This window comes from Neoarthrinium moseri (genome assembly GCF_022829205.1).
Source record: "Neoarthrinium moseri strain CBS 164.80 chromosome Unknown scaffold13_Wmoseri_CBS_16480, whole genome shotgun sequence".
Classification (NCBI taxonomy): domain Eukaryota; kingdom Fungi; phylum Ascomycota; class Sordariomycetes; order Amphisphaeriales; family Apiosporaceae; genus Neoarthrinium; species Neoarthrinium moseri.
Window position 1 is genome coordinate 128,634 of NW_026055127.1, and position 24,663 is coordinate 153,296.

The 24,663-nt window shown below is 51.2% G+C and overlaps 11 protein-coding genes across 11 annotated transcripts; 5 read left to right on the forward strand and 6 right to left on the reverse strand.

Annotated features, from left to right (window-relative positions):
- Positions 1–664: 664 nt before the first annotated feature.
- Positions 665–1,558, reverse strand: JN550_004645 (uncharacterized protein; the record flags this gene model as incomplete). The annotated part of the gene is made up of 1 exon (XM_049316183.1): positions 665–1,558. One exon carries the CDS (start codon positions 1,556–1,558, stop codon positions 665–667), a length of 894 nt encoding a protein of 297 aa, XP_049173266.1.
- A 1,295-nt stretch (positions 1,559–2,853) lies between these two features.
- On the forward strand, positions 2,854–3,960 carry JN550_004646 (uncharacterized protein; the record flags this gene model as incomplete). Its single annotated transcript, XM_049316184.1, has 2 exons — positions 2,854–3,012; positions 3,064–3,960. The coding sequence occupies 2 exons, from the start codon at positions 2,854–2,856 to the stop codon at positions 3,958–3,960; spliced, it is 1,056 nt and encodes a 351-aa protein (XP_049173267.1).
- A 1,613-nt stretch (positions 3,961–5,573) lies between these two features.
- On the forward strand, positions 5,574–6,760 carry JN550_004647 (uncharacterized protein; the record flags this gene model as incomplete). The annotated part of the gene is made up of 4 exons (XM_049316185.1): positions 5,574–5,984; positions 6,043–6,215; positions 6,265–6,659; positions 6,720–6,760. The coding sequence occupies 4 exons, from the start codon at positions 5,574–5,576 to the stop codon at positions 6,758–6,760; spliced, it is 1,020 nt and encodes a 339-aa protein (XP_049173268.1).
- Positions 6,761–7,369: 609 nt separating this feature from the next.
- JN550_004648 (uncharacterized protein) lies at positions 7,370–8,005 on the forward strand (the record flags this gene model as incomplete). The annotated part of the gene is made up of 1 exon (XM_049316187.1): positions 7,370–8,005. The coding sequence occupies one exon, from the start codon at positions 7,370–7,372 to the stop codon at positions 8,003–8,005; it is 636 nt and encodes a 211-aa protein (XP_049173269.1).
- Positions 8,006–8,228: 223 nt separating this feature from the next.
- Positions 8,229–8,770, reverse strand: JN550_004649 (uncharacterized protein; the record flags this gene model as incomplete). Its single annotated transcript, XM_049316188.1, has 2 exons — positions 8,229–8,512; positions 8,605–8,770. 2 exons carry the CDS (start codon positions 8,768–8,770, stop codon positions 8,229–8,231), a joined length of 450 nt encoding a protein of 149 aa, XP_049173270.1.
- Positions 8,771–9,830: 1,060 nt separating this feature from the next.
- Positions 9,831–11,859, reverse strand: JN550_004650 (uncharacterized protein; the record flags this gene model as incomplete). Its single annotated transcript, XM_049316189.1, has 3 exons — positions 9,831–10,450; positions 10,516–11,763; positions 11,856–11,859. The coding sequence occupies 3 exons, from the start codon at positions 11,857–11,859 to the stop codon at positions 9,831–9,833; spliced, it is 1,872 nt and encodes a 623-aa protein (XP_049173271.1).
- A 3,278-nt stretch (positions 11,860–15,137) lies between these two features.
- Positions 15,138–15,811, forward strand: JN550_004651 (uncharacterized protein; the record flags this gene model as incomplete). Its single annotated transcript, XM_049316190.1, has 2 exons — positions 15,138–15,619; positions 15,688–15,811. 2 exons carry the CDS (start codon positions 15,138–15,140, stop codon positions 15,809–15,811), a joined length of 606 nt encoding a protein of 201 aa, XP_049173272.1.
- An 81-nt stretch (positions 15,812–15,892) lies between these two features.
- Positions 15,893–17,244, reverse strand: JN550_004652 (uncharacterized protein; the record flags this gene model as incomplete). Its single annotated transcript, XM_049316191.1, has 3 exons — positions 15,893–16,093; positions 16,144–16,885; positions 16,943–17,244. 3 exons carry the CDS (start codon positions 17,242–17,244, stop codon positions 15,893–15,895), a joined length of 1,245 nt encoding a protein of 414 aa, XP_049173273.1.
- A 1,063-nt stretch (positions 17,245–18,307) lies between these two features.
- JN550_004653 (uncharacterized protein) lies at positions 18,308–20,748 on the forward strand (the record flags this gene model as incomplete). The annotated part of the gene is made up of 3 exons (XM_049316192.1): positions 18,308–18,610; positions 18,664–20,472; positions 20,530–20,748. The coding sequence occupies 3 exons, from the start codon at positions 18,308–18,310 to the stop codon at positions 20,746–20,748; spliced, it is 2,331 nt and encodes a 776-aa protein (XP_049173274.1).
- A 342-nt stretch (positions 20,749–21,090) lies between these two features.
- Positions 21,091–21,447, reverse strand: JN550_004654 (uncharacterized protein; the record flags this gene model as incomplete). The annotated part of the gene is made up of 2 exons (XM_049316193.1): positions 21,091–21,236; positions 21,303–21,447. 2 exons carry the CDS (start codon positions 21,445–21,447, stop codon positions 21,091–21,093), a joined length of 291 nt encoding a protein of 96 aa, XP_049173275.1.
- Positions 21,448–22,297: 850 nt separating this feature from the next.
- On the reverse strand, positions 22,298–23,696 carry JN550_004655 (uncharacterized protein; the record flags this gene model as incomplete). Its single annotated transcript, XM_049316194.1, has 5 exons — positions 22,298–22,758; positions 22,815–22,879; positions 22,940–23,057; positions 23,114–23,483; positions 23,547–23,696. The coding sequence occupies 5 exons, from the start codon at positions 23,694–23,696 to the stop codon at positions 22,298–22,300; spliced, it is 1,164 nt and encodes a 387-aa protein (XP_049173276.1).
- Between the last annotated feature and the right edge of the window lie 967 nt (positions 23,697–24,663).

Sequence of the window (24,663 nt, forward strand, 5' to 3'; positions counted from 1 at the left end):
TTGTATGAGGTTGACAATTTCCCACGCGCAGGCCAAATCGAATGCAGTACGAGCCTCAACGTCGACATCCGTGCCCCACTTCTGACCCGACACATACCAGTAAATGGAAATAAGGCTTCCGCCAAGCCTCTGGACCTGCAGGTGTTGCCGATTGTTAATGAAACCTGCACTACAAGTTCATCGAATTGCTCGTGTAGACTCCCTGCGTCGGCCACGCACAGTAAATAGCGGCGACATGCTGATGACACCTTTCGAGACCCCCTTCTGATTCTCTTGCACAGGTGTGGGTAAGGCGCAAGTATGAAGTCTAAATGATACTTGAACTGGCCGCGACCAATATCTTCGCATCATGTCTCCTTGACACGATAGGAGGGCAGGAAGCGCTATGGGCGGCCTCTGTGGGGGATAGGCAATTGCCCGTGATCTCAGCGCGGCGGTCAAGACGACAGGCCATACCCCTGATTTGAACTTATCAGGCAGAGACGCTAGCGCGAAGCAGCATTATGGCCGCGCGAACTCTGTCCACGGTCCAGACCCATTTCAAACGCTCGAGATCTACTGCGGTTGACGTTGAGTGTATTCTGGTGAAGAACACTCGAGGCCGAGGCAGGCTGTAGCGATCGTAGTCAAGCCAATCTGTTACGAGTGACAGGGACTACTGAGATCAAGTCTGTATGATCAAACTGGCAACTTCGCCCATCCCTTGATCAAGACCAACCATGTCCGCATTCGATCCGGCGACACTGTGACCAAGAGTATCGTCGCCCAGGTGACCTGTCTCATGGATGAACGAGTCTTCGGTGACAGGGGCTTGCGCAAGGGTTTGAGGTGCAAACGTGCTCGCCACGAAAGGGGGTGGGAGCTTCTTGTCTGCCTTCTGTTTCGGAGCCCATTCGAGTACCTTAATGTGCGGGTGTCTGCGTAGCCAGTGGCCAACCCACTGTCTTCCCAGCTTCTGATCAGTACCGCTCTTCGCCAGGACCTTTTGGGCCAGGTCGTAGACCTGATCCTTCGTCGGAGGAAAGCCCAGCTCGCACTGCGCATGTGCCCAGTCCACCATCAAGCTCTCCTGTTTCAATGACAGGCGCGCGAGCTCAGCCTTGAGCTCCCGCGGCGGGCGGCCGCGTGTTCTCGAGTTTAGATTGCTGTACGGAACACCGAATTGTCTTGCAGCTTCCGATGCATGGGTGCCCGCGTGCACAGCAGCTACAGCTTGCTCCATGTCGGCTTCGGTCCAGGTATAGCGGGTGGCAATCCTGTTTTTCCTTGATGCCTGCAGCGGGGGAAGGTTGGGGCAGGAGTCTCCCAGTTTCTCGGCGAGAGTCGTCTTGGGCACGTTATACGTCATGGATGCCTTTCTGAGAGAGATCCCTTCCTCCTTCACTGCTTTGATAGCACGCTCGAAGTCCTCAGTGCTGTATGCCTTGTACCTGATGCCTGCACGTCGACTGCCTGAGAGTTGACGCGGCTGGTAAGCTGGCATCTCGGAGGGCATCTGCATGTTGCCCAGCGAAGGATCCATGGGACCATCCAAGCTGGCGTCAATGTTTTCATCCATGCTGGCTGGGACTTTGTTGTCACGTAGTGTGTGCTTGCTGGCGGGTGGTATTGATATTGAGGTTTCGGTCAAGTTGACGTGGCCTGGCGGTGTCCAAAATCACGCGAAGAGACGGCCCAGTTTTAGTCAGCAAAACCTGGGGGGGCTGGCCAACCATTGCCGCAGAAACAAGAATAACCCCGCCTTTATCGATAGGGCTTCGGATCTCTGAGCTGCCTGACCAAGACACACTTTCGATAAGGCGGTTCTCACTTGCGGCTGTTTTTGCGACCATGACGAACCATTTACAACGTTGTAGTTCTGTGCTGCGACTGTGGTGATTTTTGCAAACAGACTGCGAAGATCACTCCATATGTACTATGAAGGACTATTTGACTTTTCGGCATCGAGGCGCATCATGTAGTACACATATGCTCGGGTGAAAGCCGAAGGGCCTTGTTGAGCCAGGTAGAATCATCAGTTGAAAACCTAAGGTTCAACTCGCTTATTGCAGTGCGCAGGACTCATTATAACTGTCCAATACGCGTCTAGGAAGATACACTTCTACCTTAGCATTTGACACCCTGCATCTAACATAGAAGTCGTGAGATTTAGGACGCCTCGGGAGGTGGTCATACAAGCAGGACCCAACTCGCTCTTCGTGTTGACGGCCAATGTAAGTCACGCAAAAGTGCTCCATGGATGGCTGAAAAGGAGCAAGTCGCGTCATGATACACCCTCTAGACCGAAACTTCAAAGTCAGCTCCTTTTACGTCAAATGTAGGTTCGTTGTGGTATAGCAGGGCCGAAATCCGGCCACGCGCTCGAGGGCAGGCTTCGAAACCGATGAGATCTGATTTGGTCCTATCGTAGCCATCCAAGTTGCTTTACAACTGTTCATCCCGTGCGAATCTCAATGCGGCTCTTCTCAAGTACTAGTCATGGTTGATATCACCTGGCTGGACCATGTACACTTACACCAAAGCTATGGGACCCAGCCAGAAGCTGATATTAAACCTAACGATTAACCTCCTCTTGCCTGTCGATCAGTTTGTTTGCCCTGTGTTGAGGGAAAATCACAGGTGGCCTGTACTACTGCGCCGCAGTGGTGCGCCCAGGCACTCATGACCCCACTCTGCCTGGCTCAGCCCCAAAGGATTGAGCCAACGATAGCACTTCAGCCCATCCGAATCCAAAGCAGCTCGTCTTTCTTTCCTTTCTTTGCCATCCATATCTTATTTGACCATATTCTCTCCTCTGTTTTAGGGACCTCCCAAAAACCCTTCTTGAGTAGCACACTTCCTTTGACGTGCAATATGCAGCATCTCAAGCTTGCAGCCCTGATCGCGAGGGCGAGTCTTGAGCCCTCAGGCATCATCAAACGGGGCCAAGAAGACGCGAATGGAACTGGCCAAGTTCTATTCATGATACTTGGTGCTTTGACGATCGCATCCATAGTGCCAGCCATTCTTTACGTGAGTTGCTCAGGTACATCATCAGTCAAGTGAATTTGCTCATCGAGGTAGACTACATACACTCTATCTGCTCTCTTTCCCGTCTTAACCGTTGTGGAAAGCCACTCGGACTACGTCCCCCTCAAGCAAGCCGAAAATGACGAAAGCGGCAAGGAGAAGAGCTCGTCCATCGAGGAACCCAGTGCATCACATCAGCAACAGTTGACTTCCGGCATTCGGGCACTGCACCGCGTGCTCTATTCTCTCTCTGGATTCAGATCGCTTTTCCGTGCAATCAACATTATGATGTACTACAACTCAGTCACCGCCTTGATAGTCATAGTCCTCAGCTTAATCCCCTATATGCCTGTGCCGGTCGCTTCGCTCGTTGCCGATCTGATCGCCGTGCCCATTCACGTCTCGTGGGTTCACTGGGCGATCACCACGCCAGGCAGGCACCGAGCCTGGTACCGTACACCGGAGTTCAAGTCGACTTTGAAAGCGACTGCCATTCCAACTATGATTCTTGCCTTCGCAAACCAGGTTGCGGTCGAACTACCCGGTGTCGTTCTCCAGCTTCTCAGGATCGAGGTCGATGAACCCCTCGGCATGGGTTATAAGGTGCCCAAGGTGACAGGGGTAGACTCCGGATACCATTTGGCACTCTTCTATACAATTTTCCTAGGAGTTGTTGCCACATGCTATATCCCCGCCCAAGCTGCCTTGATCCGCATCGAAGCCTCACTTCTCCCCGCCGAGGAAGAGACAATTGTGTCAGTTGACCGGACTTTTGGCATGAACAATGTCGAGAGGGATGGCGCGCTCTCATTCCTGAATGCTATCAAATCTATGAAGGGATCTTGGGGTCGCTTGTACAAGCTTTACATCAAAATCTTCTTCATGACCTTTGCTATCGAGAGTATCCTTGTTGCGCTGGTCATTCTTTGTGTAGTGGCCACCAGTCACTGAGCACGGTGTCTGTCATTTGTGGGTTTCATACTGAGCGGCCGGACTCACAGCACTGGTTGTCCACTCTTTTGAAACATGCTTGAATTGTCAGCCATGGAGCTGTATGAGACACTGATGGACTTGCGCCGCAAGAGTTGTAGGGTCATTTCGCATCTGCATGCGTAGCTCGTGCGTGCTCTAGTTTTCGACCTTTTACAAAGGTACCCACGGGTGGGTTTCGAGGGATAGTCGGCGTCGGCTTAATTCATAGTCAGCCAAGACTTAGGTAGATTTTTACAATCTCTCCTTTCACATGCAATTTCTCTGCTGCTTCTCAGACAACCATGAAGCCTTGTCATGCCCAAGAGACTACATCGCTCTAATAATGAACTCACTGTCATGTTTCAAAGCTATTGAGTGGAGATAGACGCCCGATAGATGGCCCATATGGACTAGCATTACTGAGCCTTGAATAGCACCATAGAAAAAAATATCAAGGAAGACATAGCTCTAGAGTGCATGACTGAGATGAATTACCCTAAACACGCCGCCCTCCCCCCCCCCTCCCCAAAGAATAAAAAAAAAGCCCTGCCGTAAAGTTCGTAATTGAAATGGAGCGCGAAACTGCCTGTAAAAAGGTGGGAGCGCCCTTGGTCCACGGCCAATTTTTGTAATACCTAGAAGAATGCTCCAGCAGCCTGCGCGGCTTAGAGCCGAAATAGGGATACATTGGAGAAAAGCATATGTCAAGAGCCGTTCAGGACCAACTATGCAGGTAAAGTTGTGGGGTCGTCATCTGAACCCTTCATGTTGCTGGTAAGTTTCATTTTATTGTCGCCCTATCCAAACGGTCATGGTTTTTGGAAGTGGCTTAACCATGTGTGTATCGTTTTTTTTTAGCTTAAATTCCCAATGCGGCGGTGATCTTTTGGAAAATGCCTATCAACGTTGTCCCTAAGTGCCGCGAGCTTCTGGCGAAGAAGCACGCTTTTGGAGGGTATACCCGCGGCTTTATTGAAAGTAACTGCATATGCTTGCTGGAGTTCCCGAATTTTCAGCCAATCCACCAAGGGCCATTAACAACCTGAGCGCAAGATCAATTTAAACATATGACATTATCCCTTATGTTGCGGCCGGCAGTTTCAAAGTCATAGTCAACAGTGACATCAAACCAGAACATACATGCACCTTTGGGCAGCTTATTTCAACTGAAATTCATCCTAACCAACCTTACCTCGGTGCATCTTGGCAACACAACAACTGGGGATGTCGCAGTATTAGCACAGACCGGTTTCCACATATGCCGATGGTAGGCAATTGACACTCGAAGGATTGTGATGTTCTGAGGCTCGGCCTTTTCCTAGATTGGCAAGCTATGCATTTAGGATAATGTCAGAATTTCAAGCTCTAGCCTCAGTTTGTCGGGCTACTGCCACATGACAGGCGTGCACCGAGGATCTGACTGCTTGGCAATAAGTTGGAGGGCCAAGTAATCTCAAGTTTCAGCGACAACGGGAGTCTATTTAATTCGATATACCCCGAACCACCATGACGTTCGCAGCAGCTTCCTGAATTTTGCTGTTGCATTCGGTTGGCTTGTGCTATCAGTTTGTTCCAGAGTCTGAATCACTGAGATGAAATCTTTACTCTTTGCACTGGCGTTTGCTGCGCCTTCTCAGGCCGGACTTCGATTTGGATGTTCGACATTGAGCATTCAGCGTCTAGACCCTGTGGTGGAACCTGGTAACGTGCCCTCTGGCCATGTCCATCAGATTGTAGGGGGAAATGCTTTCAACGCGACAATGCAAGGCGATATCGCTGAGCAAGCCACCTGCACGACGTGTCCCTTTTCTGAGGACTTCTCGAACTACTGGACCGCGGTCATGTACTTTAAACACGAGAACGGCTCATATCATCGTGTCCCAATATATCCAAATGCCCAGATAGGCGATAACACGGCTGCTGTCCAGGGAGGAATGACAATCTACTACACACAGAAAGATTTCAACTCAAACGGGAATGAAAAGATCACCGCCTTCAAGCCAGTAGGTTGCAACCAAGGCAAAGAAACTATGATATGACCACATAACTGATCGTGTCCAGGGTTTCCGTATGACTGTGGGCAGTCCAACCACCAGTACATTAGACGCAGCCAAGGGCCACCATGGTCTTCGCTATGTCTGCCTTGACAATGCACTGACCAGATTCCCTGAACTTCCCGACTTTCCAACGAAGAAGTGTCCTGGTGGGATCATGACTGTCCACCATTTCCCATCGTGAGTGGCCACATGAAGAAGAATCATACGCTGTTCTGACTTTGGCTAGTTGCTGGGACGGCAAGAACCTCGACAGTCCAGACCACCAATCGCACATGTACAATACAGTCAAAGAAGCATTTACACCCGCTGGTCCTTGCCCAGCATCCCACCCCGTGAAAATGCCCCAGCTCGCTTATGAAACCCTCTGGAACACGACAATGTTCGCCAATATGTGGCCAAAGGATGGCTCGCAACCTTTCGTTTGGAGCTACGATGACAGAAAGGGATACGGGACCCATGGCGACTACATCTTCGGTTGGAAGGGCGATTCGTTGCAGAAAGCCATGGACTCATCCTGCATGTTCCAGGCCTGCGGGAACGGGCGCCCTCTCAAGTCGCAGACGGCAGCTCAGCAGAACAAATGCAGCATCAAGAACACAGTAACTGAGGAGACCCAAGGCTGTAAGATCCACATTCCTTTATAAAGTAGCAAGGAAACCTGACTGACAATTCATTCAAAAGGGCTCAAAGAGCTTCCTGGCCAGAAAATGAGCATGCAGTAATGATCCGGCATTGCTGGTCTTGTAGAGAAAAACGAGCCTGGGACGATTCTCTTGTTTTAATTTATTGGTTGCGTTCACCAGATTGCAAACTCGCTTGGCGCGTTTCTCGTGCTGTCCGGTCATTGAATTATCTGGCGACTCGGATAACCGAGCCACCCAAATTGAAGAGTATATACCTCACTGCTGGAGTATCAGAAACCCCGAAGATGATGCAATTTCTAAGTGATACCATGTCCAATATCTCTACCTTGTGAAAAAGGAGCAATGTCATTAGTGGATTGACGTGCATGTATTCACTTGTGTCACCTGAGAGTTAATTGACGTCCATAGATGCGGAAGGCGTGATCAAGCCCACACATCTACAGAGGTTCAATATCAACAAAGAATTTCGGGGAAGGAGCTTCTGCCAGTAAAGATCGTACTTGATACCTCGTAGCAACTACTTAAAACGCCTGAATGTTCGAAGCCTCCCACTCTATTGCAACACCTACGGCCTCGTCGAAAACATCTCGCCTGCACCTCAAATTGATATTCGAACACGCATTAAGCTGTAGGCAGTGCATCCTGGTCTGCCTGGAACAACACAGATTTTCCTGCCAAACAGTGAAAATGACCCTCACCGTCATCTTTGCCATCGCCATCGCTCTGGGCCTTGGTGCCGCCCTTCCTCAAACCCAGCACCCAACATGCAAAGACGTTGCACAGGTGGAGGGCGTTAGCTGTCTCGACTTCACTGGATCTGATGGTGTTCCCACTGCCGTGTTCATGAATGCTGGCTCTTTCACTCCCCACAGGGAAAGGGACCTGGTGGCTGCTAATTGGGGCTACACCAACAACGATGAGCATCTATGCCAGGACGACTACCTCTATTTCGACCGTCACGACAAGAACTCTCCAAGTGCTGACGAGTGCGCTCGTGTCCGCGACTGGCTTCGAGCCAATAAAGGGCGATTCTACGTTAATGATGGCATGCAACAGATTCAGACCTGGACCCCGCTAGTCTGGACGGATGGTTGCGCTTTCGTTACTAACTCGCCCGGTAACCCCAGCGCGAACGGATACTACCTCGGAAACAAGGACGTCGGCGACGTTGTCGACGATGCTGTCACCAATCACGCAAAGGATGGCAAGGTTGAAGGACGTGGTGATCGGCATTGCACGGATGGCGGAAATAACTACGTGCTCGTCAAGTTCTGGCTCTTGGCCACTGACTCCATCCCCAACACACACCAACCTGGTACATAGGCCATCGCTGATGTTCAGATTCGGCTGTGGGATTTGATCAATCCAAGGAGGAAAGCAAATCACCGGAAAAGACAGAATGGCGGTCAAGGTCTGAGATAGCAACCCCAATAAATTTGACTTCTCTACCAGCCAGACTAATCCAGATTGATTCTTTTCAATCATCGCCTTATCCCAAACCCGAGCTTCCGAGCTTCCAATCCCGCCCTAGGGACGTGCCAAATTACTAGAAAGTAGTGACCCATGGACGACACTTGTCAGCCGCACAGAAGCCATTACAGCACGGCCCAACAAACTGACCATTATGGTCGTAGCAATCTCCGTAGATGCCAACACACATGCCTTGGCAGCTTACGGCAGTGATAGGTTGAGGTGGCCCGACGATGACCTGCTGAAGTCCTTTATCGGTGATGCCGCTGACCAATGTCTTCTGGCCAGCCGTGTAGAATGTGCACTGGGATATAGCATTGTAGTCAGGGGCGTCGATGATGTTGACGGAAATGCCGTTGTCTATCCAAGCATCGGGTCAGTATTACAGGGTTTGCGCATCGAATGCTACTCTATTGCAATGGAGGCAACCCGGAACTCAAGATTGCACGTACTTGTCTGGTGTATCTTGCCGTCCGCAGGTATGGTTAGGGAATATGAAGCTGGCCCGCCATGAAAGGTCAGGTGAACCGTCTGGACGCCATCGCGAGCATCCAGTGGTGTGGCATTGGAATTGGCAGTGACACCAAGGCTCAGAGCAGCGAACAAAGTGAACTTCATGTTTGTGTTATTTCTTCGACTATTTGCCCGAAGTGAGTTATTGTGGTGAATGCGGATTTCTCGATTTTTTTTTTCGCAGGCCAGGCATCGCCTTTTATACGCCAATTTATCAAGGGCGGACGACGTCAGGCACCACACGAACCGCTGGTCCCTCCAACATTGTTCTGTTCAGTCTGACTATGTGTTGCCATGGCTGGCGTCTAGCTTACCTAACGACGATCACTCTTTCCAGGAATACGAAGTCCTGTACTGATCCAGCTGAACTGACTAGCCCGCACAAGGGCTAATGGATTGCCGGATCGCGGACGCCACTCGCCGCCATTGGCTCCACTGAGCGGAGGCTGGCACCAACGTTGAGAAATGTGCGTCACGATGGCTGTGAAGCTGAAGTCTATGCTTAATTGAACCTCGTGTCTGAGGAGGGGTCTCACGCAAGCGCTCACCACCTCGGTAGACGGTAAGCATAAAGAGCAAGTTACATCTGCCGAGCATCAGGTTTGAGACTTATGTGCAGTTCATTAAGGATATGTATGGTGATGGTGCTAATAATAACCTTGAGGAGACTAAATACCGCACCACGGGTTATATATATGAAGTGTAATCTCGTTGTAAAGTGTAGGCTGAGTGCCTGCCAATCAGGATGCAGTCGTCCTGATCACGTCAGCATTCTGATTTTGCAGCTCTATAACCATCACACAGATCTCGTTGGCTGAAAACTTGTCAGTCACTACAATTTCTTTTCTTGCTTACGTTTCACGTTGTGCGACCTCATGTCCTGAACAGTCATGCCGCATGGGCCAAAGTAACTCGCAGACGAAAATATACGACCACAACTATAAACTCAGCGTCGGAGCAGCTGATTTCTTTTTTCGCATAGCGTTATTTCACAAGCTTGAAGTCTTGGATTTGTTTTATATAAAGCTGCATATAGTAATGCCGTCTTGCGCCCGCTTACGGATGCCTCACTGAAATGCATGACAGGTGACCATTACAATTCACTACAACGGGTATCATCCTGAGCCATAAACTCCACTAAGCCAACACCTATGCCGGTACGAATTTATGCCTTGACGGCGGCCTTCTCATCAGGGAGGACGCCGGTGTTGGTACGCTCTGCGTCACTCTCCACGTCGGAGTCGCGCTTCATATCACCAAAGCCTGTGTTGATGACGAACTCATCCTTGTCCATGTTGCGGAAGGTGAACCAGAAAAGAACAGTCAAGACAGCGCCTGCAATGGTGGGGCCAGCAAACACCCAAATAAGGTAAGGGTCAGCGACAGCGGCTGAAGTGGCCAAACCAATTGCGGCCGAGATGGCTGTCATGAACAGGTTGATCGAGGCGACGAGACCCTTCATGTTCTTGGGGGAACGCGAGTAGGCAATACCGTAGGCAGTGACGTTGATGAAGATCTCCGACAGAGCCGTCAGGATGACGGGAATTGAGTAGAGTGCGTATGAGACGGTCGAAACTGCAGTCTCACCCTCCGGGACAATCTCAGCGCATGTTGTGGCGTTGTAACCACAGGGCGATGTTTGATACACATTATACTGCAGGATAGAATATCCAATTGAACCGATTGTGCAGAGAGCAAATCCAAAGGTCATGCGGGAGATGGCGCCCCACTGAATACCATATCTGCGCAGGAGAGGATAAACGAGGTGGTTCATAATGGGCACCGCTAGATTAGGGAGTCAGCATATCATGCTTGGACAGACTTCTCATCTAAAATGGTTGAAAACTTACCTAGGACAATAGAGACGGAATTAAGGTTGTCCAGAAGGTCGTTCGGGACGCCGTTGGTGTCCATACCCGCCGTCAAGGCGTTACCAGCAGCACCCAGACCACCATCGTTGATTTGGAAGATAGGCTGGAAGAGGAAGATACCACAAGCCTGGAAAGTGCGCCTGACATCTTCAACAAACTCATCATCGTATGCGAAAGTCTTGGTGCTGCCAGCGGCAGTCAGGACGCTTGGCTTGCCGAGTTCCCAGAATCCCTTTCGTCCAATGCGCTTGAGACCTCCGTTGGCGAAGATGTCGCCCAAAACCTTGAAGACGTTGCCCAAATCGGATCCGCCAGGGGGCTGCTTGACCAAGCGAGGGTTGAGGTACCACAAGAGAGGGGGCAGCATGAGATATAGAATTGTTGGGATCAAGTAGGCTGCCCAGTAACCGACCAGCTTGGCCAGGTAAGTTGTTGCAATACCAGTACAGGCACCAACGTTGATCAGCAGATAGAACCAGAGCATGACACTGTTGATGGACTCCTCGGGATCCACAATGACCTTCTCGCCGTTCTTGTCGGTAATGACGTGGGCTATCTTGTGGGGGGACTGGTCCATGACAGTTGGAGAGATGTTCGGCTTGAACTGAGCAGCACCGATGGACAGCATGTACAGAGACAACGCGAACGGGCCGATAGCGTGTCCGGAGACCAACACGGGCGGGAGAGCCGAGATGATCATGATTACGTGTGCAACACCACAAATGGCCACACCCCAGCAGATCATCTTGAACCGACCGTACTTGGTATCGGCGAGCCAACCGAAGTAGACAGGAAGGGCATATGCGAGGAACTTGAAGGCCTCCGTCATGGCGGTGGCAGTGACAGAACCTCTGCCTAGAGCACCAGCGGTGTACTCGGAATAACCAGAGGCTCCCGTGGTACTGCCAGGCGGTAGAGGAGCACGGATGAAGTTCTTGTACACCTGGTTGCAGCCATAGTAGGAAGCACGCTCGGCAAACTCCACAGCACAGAGATAGTAGCAACTGGCAGGCATCTTTCCGGCCACACGCCTCAAGGTCGACTTCTCCTCCTCGGTGGGAATGACCAAGCCATGGAAGGTATCGTGCTCAGTCTTGTCTGCGCTTGAGATGTTCTTGACTTCGGCCTCAATGGCCGCCTGGGCAGTTGCATCGTAAGACGCGCGACTCTTTTCACCAATTGCACCCACGGACGCAGGGATAGTGGCGATGGTAGTACCAGCGTCAGCTATGATAAGGAATCAGTCTATCATTGAATCGCATATAGGGGGACCAGAGTAGGTATCGACATGTGCTGAAAAGGAAGAGAAATATTCTTACCCATCTTGACGATCGTTTGAGGTTCAAGTAACCGGAGAGGTGGAGGAGACGGCCTGCGAGAGAGGAACGAGGACACAACTCTCTGGGGACGGTCCCAACGTTCTAGTTATGTATTCTCTACGGTGCCAAGCAGAAGGATCAATGTTACATTCATGGATTGCCCTAAGGCACCGGGGGTGTCGACAAAACTGTCGAAAATACATTCGAGCTTCCAGAAGCGGGCAACTTCGAGACTAACTCCAGCGCCCAGTCCCGTGGCGCTGGGAACTTACGGGATGGGAACACACATCGCGGCGACCGCGACCCTGAATATTCTACTGGGCCGTTCTGGACAGGGAGCTCTCGACCAGTGGACCCATGGCTGCGTACTATGGTATAAGTCTCGGCTGCATCAACCCTCGTCTCCAGCCGGCCAAGACTTCGCTCGACCCCAGACACAAATTGCAGATACGGCCAATGGCGAGTCCCGCGAAGATAATTTCCGCCGAGAGGAGCCATACAAAGCTCTCCCACTCGACGGGTTGATGCCGGCAAGGATGCTGCATTAGGTATCATCGGCCGTTACCCCCATGGTCGTCAATTGACCCAAGACCTTGGCACAATGAATGGCGCGAGATAAGGCGATAGCGAGTAGTCCTTTTTAGGGAGCTGTGCACCACAGTGGACTGCCAAGGCTGACGGACAAGGCTGGGCAAGTTCATGATCACCTCTGTGATGTCTGCTTAGACAAGGTAAAAAATGTCTTGGGGCTGGTCCTTTCGGCACGCTTCCGCCCGAGGGATCAAGTCGCATGGCCAGGAAACAGCCCACGCTCTCTTGGCTGGATGCGCAAAGGCGAGGAAAACGACGGGAATACTGGGTGGTGGTCGCATTTGCTTCTAGAAGGAGGGCTAGAAGCCAGCTCAAGTTAGCACGCGGGGATGCGAACGCCCAATGATCTACGCCAAATTCATCGGCCGCTAATCTCAGACCGAGGGAGAATCCGTTGACGGACGCACGGATGGCGGTCGGCGCATATACATAGTACGGACATTGTACCAGAAACGGATTGATTTTATCTATCCGCCTTTACCTCAATCAAGGTGAGGTCTTGCCAGAGAGTTCGCGCAGGTGGCGCACGAGCTGATTCGTGAAGCGAGCTAGGTATAGGGACTGTGCAAACACTCGGTATTCGCAGCTGTGTTGGCGCAGTTGTGCGCTCATCTACGAAAGCGAAAACTACTAATCAGAGAAAACACTAAGACTACTTGGGTCTGAATGGTCCCAAGCATGCAACGTTGTAAAAGGAGCGAGATTAGACAACGATAAGCGGGACGAAGGAGAGCCAAGGGAGAGTAGTGGCAAAGCCGTACTGGCGAATGGGTGAGAGCACCGAGGAGAGCCTCTCTTTGAGCCAGCGGTGGCCCTTGAAGTGCCAACTTGCACCTATCAGAAGCTTCTAAATACCGAGGAAGGAGGCGCCAGAGGATTGCGCTGGTGCGCTCGTGATGGGCTAAGCAGGTATGCGGTCGCGTACCTAATGGACATGAGAGCACACGAGTTGGTACCCCAGGCTTTCCTTGAGTCCTCTAGGATGAAGTGTGGCACGCCACGCAGGATCCCGGTGGGGAGGCGCTGGGGGTTGAGGAGCCAGAAGAGAAGCGACTTTTTTTCTCTTATGCGAACAAGATATCGCGACATTTGACCGTGTTGACTGAGGTCCAGTTAAGCTTCTGTAAGCCCAGTGGGCTAAGCACCATGCCCAGAAGTGAGGCTGCTCCAGCCGTTGAAAATCAAATGCTGCCATTGAAGGCATGGGGTTTTTTATTCTCCTTGGTGCGTGCTTGGTATTTTGGTGCGGAAATGATAGCACGATCCCAAGGTCTTGTGGTTTCTTGGCTGCTGCGGGAATCACTAACACCTTTCCAGACAGGGGCCGAACAGGGGTTGACGGGGTGCTTCCAATCAACGCCCGTCGCGAACCCAATCACGACAAAATAGAGTTCTCACTGTCGTTATCAACGCGACAGCAGTGCACGAGCCTACTGCAAGCGAGCCGTTCTGCCATCGATGTCCCGGCACCAACACCCGTGGACTTTGACAGGGGCTCGCTTGATGAGGTGCACTGATAACCACCACGTTGGTACAGTACTGCATGTTCCGTGTCACCTAGGGACGACGTGAACCCGCCCAACACATTGCCCACTGTGCGTACTGCTGGTAGCCCACGGCGGCACTGGCGCATTGGCTGCTTTCGATCCACCTCTGGCCATCGATGATCGTGTTACCATGAACACGCAACCTCCAAGATGCGAGTCGTCAATTTCTCTCTTTGTAGTTGAAGAAAGTGGTGTGGTCCTTGCAGATTGATCAGTCGCCAGGGTCCTCGTACATTGAGCGATTGCTGTGCGTCCCCGCATTCCATTGCACCCGTCCTAAACTTGGAATGACCAGACAGACCCAACGGCAGACAGACGCGTGTGCGTTCGGTGCTAACCCCCAGATTAGCATTAAGACGTAGCTACCTCCAGGTAAGCTAGATTATTTATCTATTCTGTAGGTCAGGTACCTTAACCAGCGCCCCAGATTTGACGGATGTAGCAGGTTGGCCCCACCCACCGACCTCCCGGCTAGTGCAGGTGTTATCGGAATTCAACAAGCCAGGCTCACTTTCATGATCCACGTTGGTTCATACATAATCAAGTGGAAGATGTGGTTCGAAGACTCTCACCAAGGTTATCGCAATACATTAACGCAAGCTAGGACAAGTAGGCTACGCAACCGGTAACGAAGTCGCCCAACTTTGCACCACGAGAGGTTGATGTTAGGACCCTCGCTCAGTCCTGACTTTGCTATGACCATGTGATTGTTTGTCTCCCAAGTCAGACTCCCTATCCCAGCTCGCCCGGTATGAATGCAGACGTTTACCACACTACAACGTTCCTCTTGAGAATATGGTCTTCAATGGTGTGATCTGACATCGTCGCAGGAGTCACGTGTAGTCGCGTTGCAATCTTTAAGTGCTGTGCCCTGCAAAAGTGGTATCCGATTCATCTGGGTAAATCACGACGTGCAACCGTGAACCGGGTAAAAGTCGCCACTTGGTGCAGTTGGTGACACATGGAGACATTTTTCATCTTCCGAGCTTATCAATGAGGAAAGATCCTTACTTATAGCAGGGAGCAGAATATCCGTTTCCAAATGCAGGGCCATCTAGATCAGACAAGTTAAGAGCACAATGCGGACTCTAATGTTTCTCCATATGAACTGGTTTCTACTATTTGGAATGCTAAGCCTGAAGCAATGCTCAAAAACATGGCGCTCGCCCGAGTCCTTCTATTCGTGATTGCTACTGCAGTCGCAGTTCCTACTGCCCCCCTCGGAGGCAGTAAAATTATCGTTCGAGATGTCCTGGACAGCACCCAAACGATCCCCAAATGCGCTGCCGCGACGTCCTCATGTGCGTTTGCGATCAACAATGTGGCATATATGAAGTACACCAACAAGCCTGGCTTTATAGACCAATCCCCAGACACCATCACAATGGCCTTCGACGTGACCAATAACGCCAACGGTATCAAGACAGCCTGTAGCTTTAGTAATGGGATCTTCATGGGCCAGTGGACTGACGCTGGGACGAAGTGGTTTCCTTGCGGCGATCGATCGCTGGTTGACGAAAATGGGTCAAAGTACATGGTCAAGACCACTGCACAGTTCCATTGGGATGCATGGAAAATGGCTGTGAACCAGACGTGGATCTGCAGTAATGACGCTGCTGACAAGCGGTAGGTGACCTCTGACTTCGCTGGGGAGGGGGTCGTGGGAGTATGCTAGACCTGTACTGACTATGCAGATCAAACATCGCGGCCAGGGCTGATGTTGCCATGGCACCGGTTTGCAAGGACTCTGCAACCGAGAGCTACACTTTGAAAGAATGCTCAGCGCCTGACATGACGACGCCCGCGAGCGTCGTGTAGTGTATGGTTGACGACGCTGGGCAAGAGCAATCTCATCAGATTTCGATGTAAGAGAGATAGACAGGCGATAACGCGATTCAATCAAGAAATTTCGTCCTGCTGTGGTCTTCTCCACCCGTTTTCGAGTCCCAAGAGGGTGCCTGCGACACATCCCTTGATGGTATACGCAGTATTCAGTATCCAGATCACTACCATGAGTACCGCGAGAACCGTAGCCCAGACCCTGAATGCCGACGAATCAAGATTCCGACCTAAGTCTTCCGCAGCGGATGTATACACGCCCTGTCGGCAGTCAGCATAAATACATTGAATATGGTTGGCTTCTGACGTACCCAGGGGAAGACCATCGACCATGCAGCCAGATCAAAGCCGGCTTTGTGCTGTGCCCTCCCATACCCAAAGGCAGCCTGAGCGACACTGATGATTGTGAAAGCCCACCAGAACGTTGCGTGGCCCCAGAAGATAATGCCCCCAAAGAGGCTGAGGTAGCCAATTGCCGGTGCCGCCTGACTGGTCAAGATGATGCCAGTATTGTAATGACTGAAGCTGCCGCTGAGTACAGCCTGACCGAGCCCCTGGAGAGCTGAGCTACACTGCCCCCAGGGACCGACCAAGACAAGGGATTGATAAGCCAGGTTGAGTGCCTCAGATTTTCCACGGTTCGCCTTGTCGTCCTTGGTTTCGTTGTATAGGCGCCCGAGGAACAGTGTATCGAGTATGGAAGCTAGAGGTACTGCCAGCCCAATCAACAGATACGAAACCAAGATGAGCGGAACCTGAAGTTTGGGGCTTAGCGGCGTTGCTTGACATAAAGCACTGCCAGCTGTGGCAGTAGTCATTGCTGTGACGAGAGGAAGCTGGACATTCGGGAGAAGGCGAGCAATGCTTGGGGGTCTGATATTCGCGAACACATACGGAACACCGATGACCATGAGCAGAGATAAGACAGCACAAACCCACCATAGGGCATACACGGCAAACTCCCAGCCATGTTCCCCAAGTAAGAGAGCCAGCATCTGCACAATGGCTGTGAAAGTGACCACTATACTGGCAAGGCATGCTACCTCGGTATTGCTAGTTGAGAGCAGTGAGAGGAAGCATGACGGATACGCCACTGCTCGCAGGACATACAAAAACAGAATTGTAAAGAATTGAATTATTGTCATGCCCCAGAAAACGATACTGATGGTATGTAGTCCCCGAAACTGGTAAGGCAGCTGCCAGAGTACGATAGCCAAGACGCCGGTCCCCTGGGGTATCAGAAACCACGGCGAGTCGATATTTTTGAGTGCTATTCGACTTGTACTCTGCAAGCCGGGGAGAGGTGTCGCCTCTGCCTTCTCCCTTTCTCCTGAACCGAGTCTGCGATGCTCCTGCGCGACCAGGTCAGACCGAAGCCTTGGGCCTGAACCCGAAGCGCTGGAGGGAGGCATGGTTCGAGGAGGCCATGGGGATCTTCGAGTGATGCCCAGACAGAGGGCAGCGTAGCTTTATCTGACCTTCGATGCCCCCACGGAGACGTTGCACGGCGCGCTGCGTTGCTGAATTTCCATCTCGTAAGATTACGTCTGCGAACGCTTTAGGCGTGCTTCGCTCATGTGGCGCTGAACGGTCACACCTCTTGACAAGCTTTCGGTACCCAAACCTTAACTGGACCAAGTCCCGAACCGTTGGAACTGTTAGTCGTGGGCTGTTCTTGATCCGGAGATAGCTCTCTACAACTAAAGTGTTGTCACAAACGACGCTCTGTCCGTTAAGCGTGCAACTTACGGGTCCCCACAGCCCTTCCTTAGGCGTCTTGAAGACACCTACGATGCAGGGCTTAGATACAGCGGTTGAAGTGTCTCGATGACTTCCTAACGACTTTGGGGTGATATGGGTGAAGCTGCGTGTTCCTAATAGGCTCAAGTTTACACCTGCAAGTGGGCATTCGCGGTGTCCTGTAATCGATCTCGCAACTGTAGGCAATTTCGCTGGTTGAAGCCGTCTCCACACGGTCGCGGAGGTGGATGAACCCGCAGCTTTGCGACAGAACATGAATGCCGCATGCTGGCGATAATTGGCATGACGTTAACTCAGAAAAAGGCAGCTCTGAGCCGATTGTCACGTTCCTTTTCCGCACCCCTGGTAGAGCACACACCAGATGCCGGGACCAACTTTTACGGGGCATTGCAGCTGATGTGGGATGTGGCAGGCTGGTGGCCTAGCGCCACCTGGACAAACGGGCAGTCTGGTTAGACCGTGGATACCAGTGATGAAACGCGTTGAGCGCGACAACTACATACAGGTGCCCAGTCGGGCATTCGAAACTCATGCCCTAGAAACTGCAGGCTAGTCAACATCACATCTTGAATCTATCTCCTGACGAACAGCCATTCCTTCGGGTACACAAGTCCTGTTTCGCGTTTCCGGTCTCTCCTTGACATTGACTTGACTTTTTCAACAAACGAGCAACGCCAGTCAGCGGCGACAATAGTCGCCAACCTCAGCTGCGCCATGGACGACTACGATTCTGGGGATGACTTGCTGGCCGATGTTCAGTTCGATGGGCTGACTGGCGCTGTCAAGCGATCCGCTGAAGATTCAGAGGATAACTCCCACCTAACCAAGCGACCGAAAGTCGACGGCCCTGCTGAGAGTAACAGCACACAGGTCGAAACGGCGAGAAGTATCCTACGCCAAAAGTTCGGATATGATGGGTTTCGCCACGAGCAGGAGAAGGCCATTGAAGCGGTCCTGCAGGGCAACAATACCTTGGTAGTGTTCCCTACCGGTGCTGGAAAGTCGCTGTGCTATCAGGTCAGTCTCACGCAACTGACATGCACACATCCGACATTGACAGAAGCCAACAGATACCTGCCATCGCCTTTGAGGAGATGGATCGTCAGAACGACGAGAAGCGCCAATTTGGTGCAGGTATCACCATTGTGGTATCCCCTCTCATCGCTTTAATGAAGGACCAGACCGACGTGCTCAAGCGGAAAGGGGTCGCTGCAGAGTGTTGGGACTCCACCAAAAGCTATGAGGAAACCCAGAAAATCTACTCAGATATCCACCAAGGCCACCTGCGTTTACTTTACTGCGCACCTGAGAGACTCAACAATGAGTCGTTTGTTGCCAGCATGAAGCATGTGCCCGGAGGCATCCGATTAATTGCTGTGGACGAGGCGCACTGCATATCCGAATGGGGCGCCTCGTTTCGTCCGGAATATCTCAAGGTCGCGCGCTTTACACGCGAGATCAAGGCGGAAAGAGTGATATGCTTGACTGCCACAGCAACACCCCGCGTTGTGGATGATATCTGCGGCGCTTTCCATGTGGCAAAACCCCATGTATACCGAACCTCGCCCTACCGACCGAATCTGCGACTCGAAGCTGAGGTGACGTGGGATAAGCAGGAAAAGTATCCGAAGCTTTTCAAGTTTCTTCGAAAGCACCCGGGTTCTACTCTCATCTACGTCACGCTGCAGAAGCAAGCGGAGTCTCTTGCGGATGACCTGGCGGGCCAAGGGTTCGAGGCAGTCTTTTTCCACGCCGGCATGAAGGCCGAGGTGAAGGCTGATATCCAAGATCGCTTTATGGCTTCCAAGATTCCTATCGTTGTTGCAACAATAGCTTTTGGTATGGGGATTGACAAGTCAAATATCAGGAACATCGTGAATTGGGATATCCCCAGCACGGTTGAGGAATATAGCCAACAGATCGGCCGAGCTGGTCGCGACGGTTTGCCCAGTACCTGCATGATGTACATATGCCCAGATGACTTCTACATCAGGGAGAATTTCGCACGCGGCGATCTCCCGTCCCGCCAATCACTTAGATCGTTACTTCAGGACGTCTTTAGTCGCCAGACGGAAAACACACCAGAGGGAAATGTTCTGAAAATGGGACACACGGAACTATCCAGAGCCTATGACATTCGACCGTCCCCTTTATCGGTTCTATTTGCGATACTAGAACTCAGATTTGGGTTGCTCCGGGCCATTACACCGGAGTTTACCAAGTACACGTTCCTGGACATGAAAACTTACCAACCAATAGCCTCGAAAGACAAGTCCCGCGAAGGGAAAGCAATATACGCCCATGCAACCAAGGCACAGAAACTCTACCATCTTGACATCAAGGAAACAATGCGCCAGACCGGACTATTACGCTCAGATATCATCAACAAATTGAACGAGTGGCATAATCGGGGCGTTATTGAAGTCACTGCGTCTGGCGTGCAAAATCGATATCGGATTCTGAAGGAGCTGCCAACCGAGGACGTTGAGCTTGATGAGCTGACCGACAAGTTGTATTCGGACATGCAAGATCGAGAAAGAGACGCCCTCGCACGGACTCATCAAGTATCCAATCTTATCACCGGCTCGAAATGCTTCGCTCTCGCACTTGCGGAGCATTTTGGCATGGGACTTCCTGATGGAAAGAGTCAGTGTGGGCACTGCACTTTCTGTATAACTAGGAAGGCACTGGCACTTCCGCCCAAGGAAAAGCCACCTGTCAACCACAGCGGCATTTCGGCAATCCTAGACGCTTGCGACGTACGAGATGACCCACGGTTTTTGGCGCGTGTCGCATTTGGCATCCGAAGCCCAAGAGTCACCCAGCTCAAACTGGGCAACCATGCTGTTTTCGGTTCTCTAGAAGACCACGACTTTGATGTAAGATATACCATTGCCAAGCCTAGACGTTCTCGTCCGATGTACTAACCTGTACAGTCTCTTTTGAAAGAGTTCACGGAAGCGTGCGAATCCGCCAAGTATGAATCTTCAGAGGGGCCAAAGGCTTCAGCTGCGCCGAGTACGCACATCGGCAAAACTGGCACCTCAAGAGGCAGCTCTTCACGAGGCAGAGGTAGTGCCCGCCGAGGTAACCCAAGCTCTTCTCTGGCCAGCTACGTCTCGAGGGGGGGAAGGGGAAGAGGACTTGGTTCGTAGGGCAGGGAGGCCCGATTGATTGAGTTTCGACGCCGTAACGGGCTTTATGACGAGGTAGAAAGCCTCACTAGCAAACACTACTACTTCTCTGCAGTCATGGATTGCATTGGACGATAACCCCTTTGCACAATGCACAAAGGTGACAACATGGGCTACAACCATCGTAGACTTAGACATCATGCCGGCAAAGAAATGGAAACATAATTCACTGTGGATATATTGTAACCTTGTCCCGACAGTGCCGCATACCAGCAAGATAGTAGTCAACTCTCTACACATGGCCACAGTGTGCGCACATAATGCTATCACTACAATCGTCGCAGGGCAATATCTTCTTTCCCGTTAGTTGCTCTTCCCTTTCGTTCCTCCCATGGCGTTCTGTACTGAGCCTCCGATGCCACCTTCCGTCGTGAACTGCTTGCCAATGGCCCCCTCCTTATCAAACGGGCCGCCAACGGCCTGAGCAGCGCCACCGAGTGCGCCTTGTTCTGTTGTATCACATTAATTATACAGAAGCGCCATCCACTGCCACTTTTGACTTATGGAGAACTTACCAGTGAATTGCTTGCCAATGGCGCCCTGTGCATCGAAAGCCTTGGGCTTGTCCTGGCCAATTGCCGCATTGGCGGGTGTAGTCGTGGCTGATGCCATACCGGTGCTTGACTTGGAGCCGGTGCTGGAACTACCGTGGGCCGACATTATTATGGATGCGTTTGGCGAGGTTGTTTGATCGTTTTCGGGTAGAATTCCACGAGATATTCCAAAAGGGTAAGTAGATGAAGATAATTATAATTGAGGTTCGTGAGTAGCAAGGCGTTAATACGCGTGAAGCGCTACACATGGGCGTGTTCTAGCAGCAATGTGTGGATGACATCGGTCCCACCTGGTATGAGGTCATGATTCGCACATCCAAATGCAGGGTGTCATTGACCTCCGCTAACTGCTGAACCTACCGTCATCAATTCCAGGTCATCAACTGAACTGTAGTCTTCATTGCTGTTGAAGGTGCAATGCAGTCTTTTTTGGCATTCGGACTATCGCAAGACCGTATGCATGCACCCCCGCCCAGCCCAGCTGCCCAGCATCTTAAGAGTCTGAGACTAAATCAGTCCCGTGATGGTAATCTAGATTGAAGAACTACGGCCAAGTAAAGATTCTGAAATCTGTGATTCTTAGTCCAAGCCGTTACTGGTGTTTATCCGCTCTGTTGCTAATTGACAGCTTTGCAGCCATTCTCTTCTCAAGCACAGGGCTATGAAGCAAGATACACTTTCAAATGAAATTTATGCACATATCAAGTTACAATTTTGTGCGAACCAACCATCATAGGGTATAGACAAGCACAATTTAATTGCGCATTATGCATTGCTCCAAATATCAAAAGCGTCCCGCCACTTAATACAGTAGTATATGTCAGTTGAACTCGAAACTGCATGTATTCCACAGGATTCCCTGCTCCAGCAGGTTCTTTGGCGTGGGAGACCTCCCTAGCTATCCTGTTTCTCGCGTATCTTCCGTGGGCCACAGGGGCCACCTACGGCTTCATCATTCAGCCTAGACGCTTACTGGTGACCTGATACTCCTCCGTAATTCGAATTTGATTGCTACGTCGTTCACTGCCGACTTCCCAGCATGAGCTACCCCCCAGGATCTCTTCTTCGCTTGTGTTGTGAGGAGGCACGTTGGCTGTAGCGACAGCGCAACATTTCGCAGAGGGTTTCGTTATGCCTGTACTCTGTCCGGCGTAGCTGTTTAAGCTGTAAGGATCTTTTTGTGGCGCTTCGAAATCGTCCGCTTTGACGTAGTTATTTCTCATCGTCGTTCCGCCGAATGTGTGCAACGCCAACGGTGCAGCAGCCGCCGAGCTGCCCTTGAAATATCCACTACCGATACTCGAGTTCAGTCGATCTAGAAAGGTTTTGTATAGCGGGCGGCAGACGGGAATTCCGATGCAGATCATCGTAACGGCGATTTCGGCTGCTGACCAAACAATCAAACCGACGGTATCTCCTGCGCGAGGGGGTTTACTGTCAGTATGGATTACCGGAATGTTGAAGTGTCCTTACTGAGGTAATCCGCGCTCGCTAGCTCTGGGACTTCGAGCGTCCTCTTAATTCCACAGGCACCAGCACTAGAGATGGTTAATGAAAATCCCATAGAGAGCAATAGTGGGTTCAAGGGCCATGCTTACATCACGCCCAGACTCATGCTGAGGAGAATAACCATCTTTTCTCTTCTGTTCATTTGAAGCTTCCAGATGAATAGCCATGGAAATAGGGCGAAAAAGAAGTCAACCAGTACACAAAGGACTACAAACGAACATTAGCTTGACAGGACGCCCGTTGGGGTTATACAGATCACTGACTGCATAACAGCATCGAAACCGGCGTAGAATCGACATGGCAGTACCCATCAGGGATCCTTCGATCGAAAAGGTAGGCAGGCGGTGTGCATTGCAACCAGAACACGAAGCATGTAGAGATCGACGCCCCCATGAGAAGAAGCATTGCTGTCCATATCACAGCTTTGTGCCATGATTGGTTAACAAGCCTGAGCAGAAATAGTCCTAGAGACCATTTCGCCACGGCCATGCCAATGACGGCAAAGGTTTGGCCGATAGCCTCGAACAGTATGGCCGATACCACATCATCGGCGGTGGGTATGTCAGATACGGTCTGACCAAATCCGTAATGTGCAGAAACTGTGGTGAAAGATACATAGCAAACTAGAAGTAGCTGGGATGGTGGTTATGAAGGTCAGACTTGAGACTCATCAAAAGTATGAGGTTCCACACTCACGAAAGCAATATTGTACACGTGATCATCAACTCCGAAAGAACGCACTACCCAAACTCGGGTGTAAATGCGGAGAGCAACGAAGATCAACGTCACAGCTGTCAAAATCCACATATTTGTGACAGCCTCTCGTCCGGCGCCGTTGTAAGCCATCCTGTTTTCTGTATGTTATTCGGGTAAGCCGTGAAGAATAAAGAGGTCAGAATGTCCAGTGTTAAAACGCTATGCAGTCCTTATAGGACAAGAAAGTCACATACGATGTCACATCTGATGTTTGGTATTCGAGGCTCACGCTTCTCCTTCTTTATACCAGTAGATTCTTGGATTGTGCCATGCAGGGCCCCCAAACCCGGGGTGCAGTCGCACGACCAACACCAGAACACTGGGGAGTACAAGACGCAGGCGACTGATGACGCATCTATTGTAATGTATCATCGCTCTCGGACTCCACCAACATATCATCGAGAACGAATCTTAGAGTAATCACAATTTGATTTTAGCTGTGCAGCAGGATAATCGGGCCTCTGGCAACACCTGAAGCTTTGGCTTCCGTGTTTTCTTTTCTTTGAAGAAAGTGGACCTCGCAAAGGCAGCAAAGCCAAACTCGCAACCGGTCACTCGCTGGCTCCCGGACCTGAGATTTATCCTCCGTGTATCCAAAGCGCGAAGGTTTTCAGGGCCGACCCTTACTGCGCGCTTGATAGTTTCCTGGTTAGTGATGAGGTGAATTCAACCGCTATTTTGGGTATGCGATGCAAGAGCGGGATCACCCATTGATCGTAATGACAAGTCAGATGCCTGAACTTCGCTAAATCTCTGCAAAGGCACTTGTGAAATCTCCACGGATCTTGAACTCGGTTTTGATTATCCGGTTCGATCCTCTGTGCATATTCTACCTGTTCCTGAAGGATTGGGTTGACACACCGATGTTGCAACTTAAGACTAACCTAGAAGGATTTCTCATGATCTATTTCTGGTAAAGAAATCCCCGGTCAAGTTCTGTGTCACGACGGCCTGCTGCGTGCAGCCCAATGGATGTCTGTGGCTATTAGCCTTGATGTGCATGAGGGCCACTGCTCTGCGATCTTGGCATAGGTACTTGGAGATCATGATTCGGTGA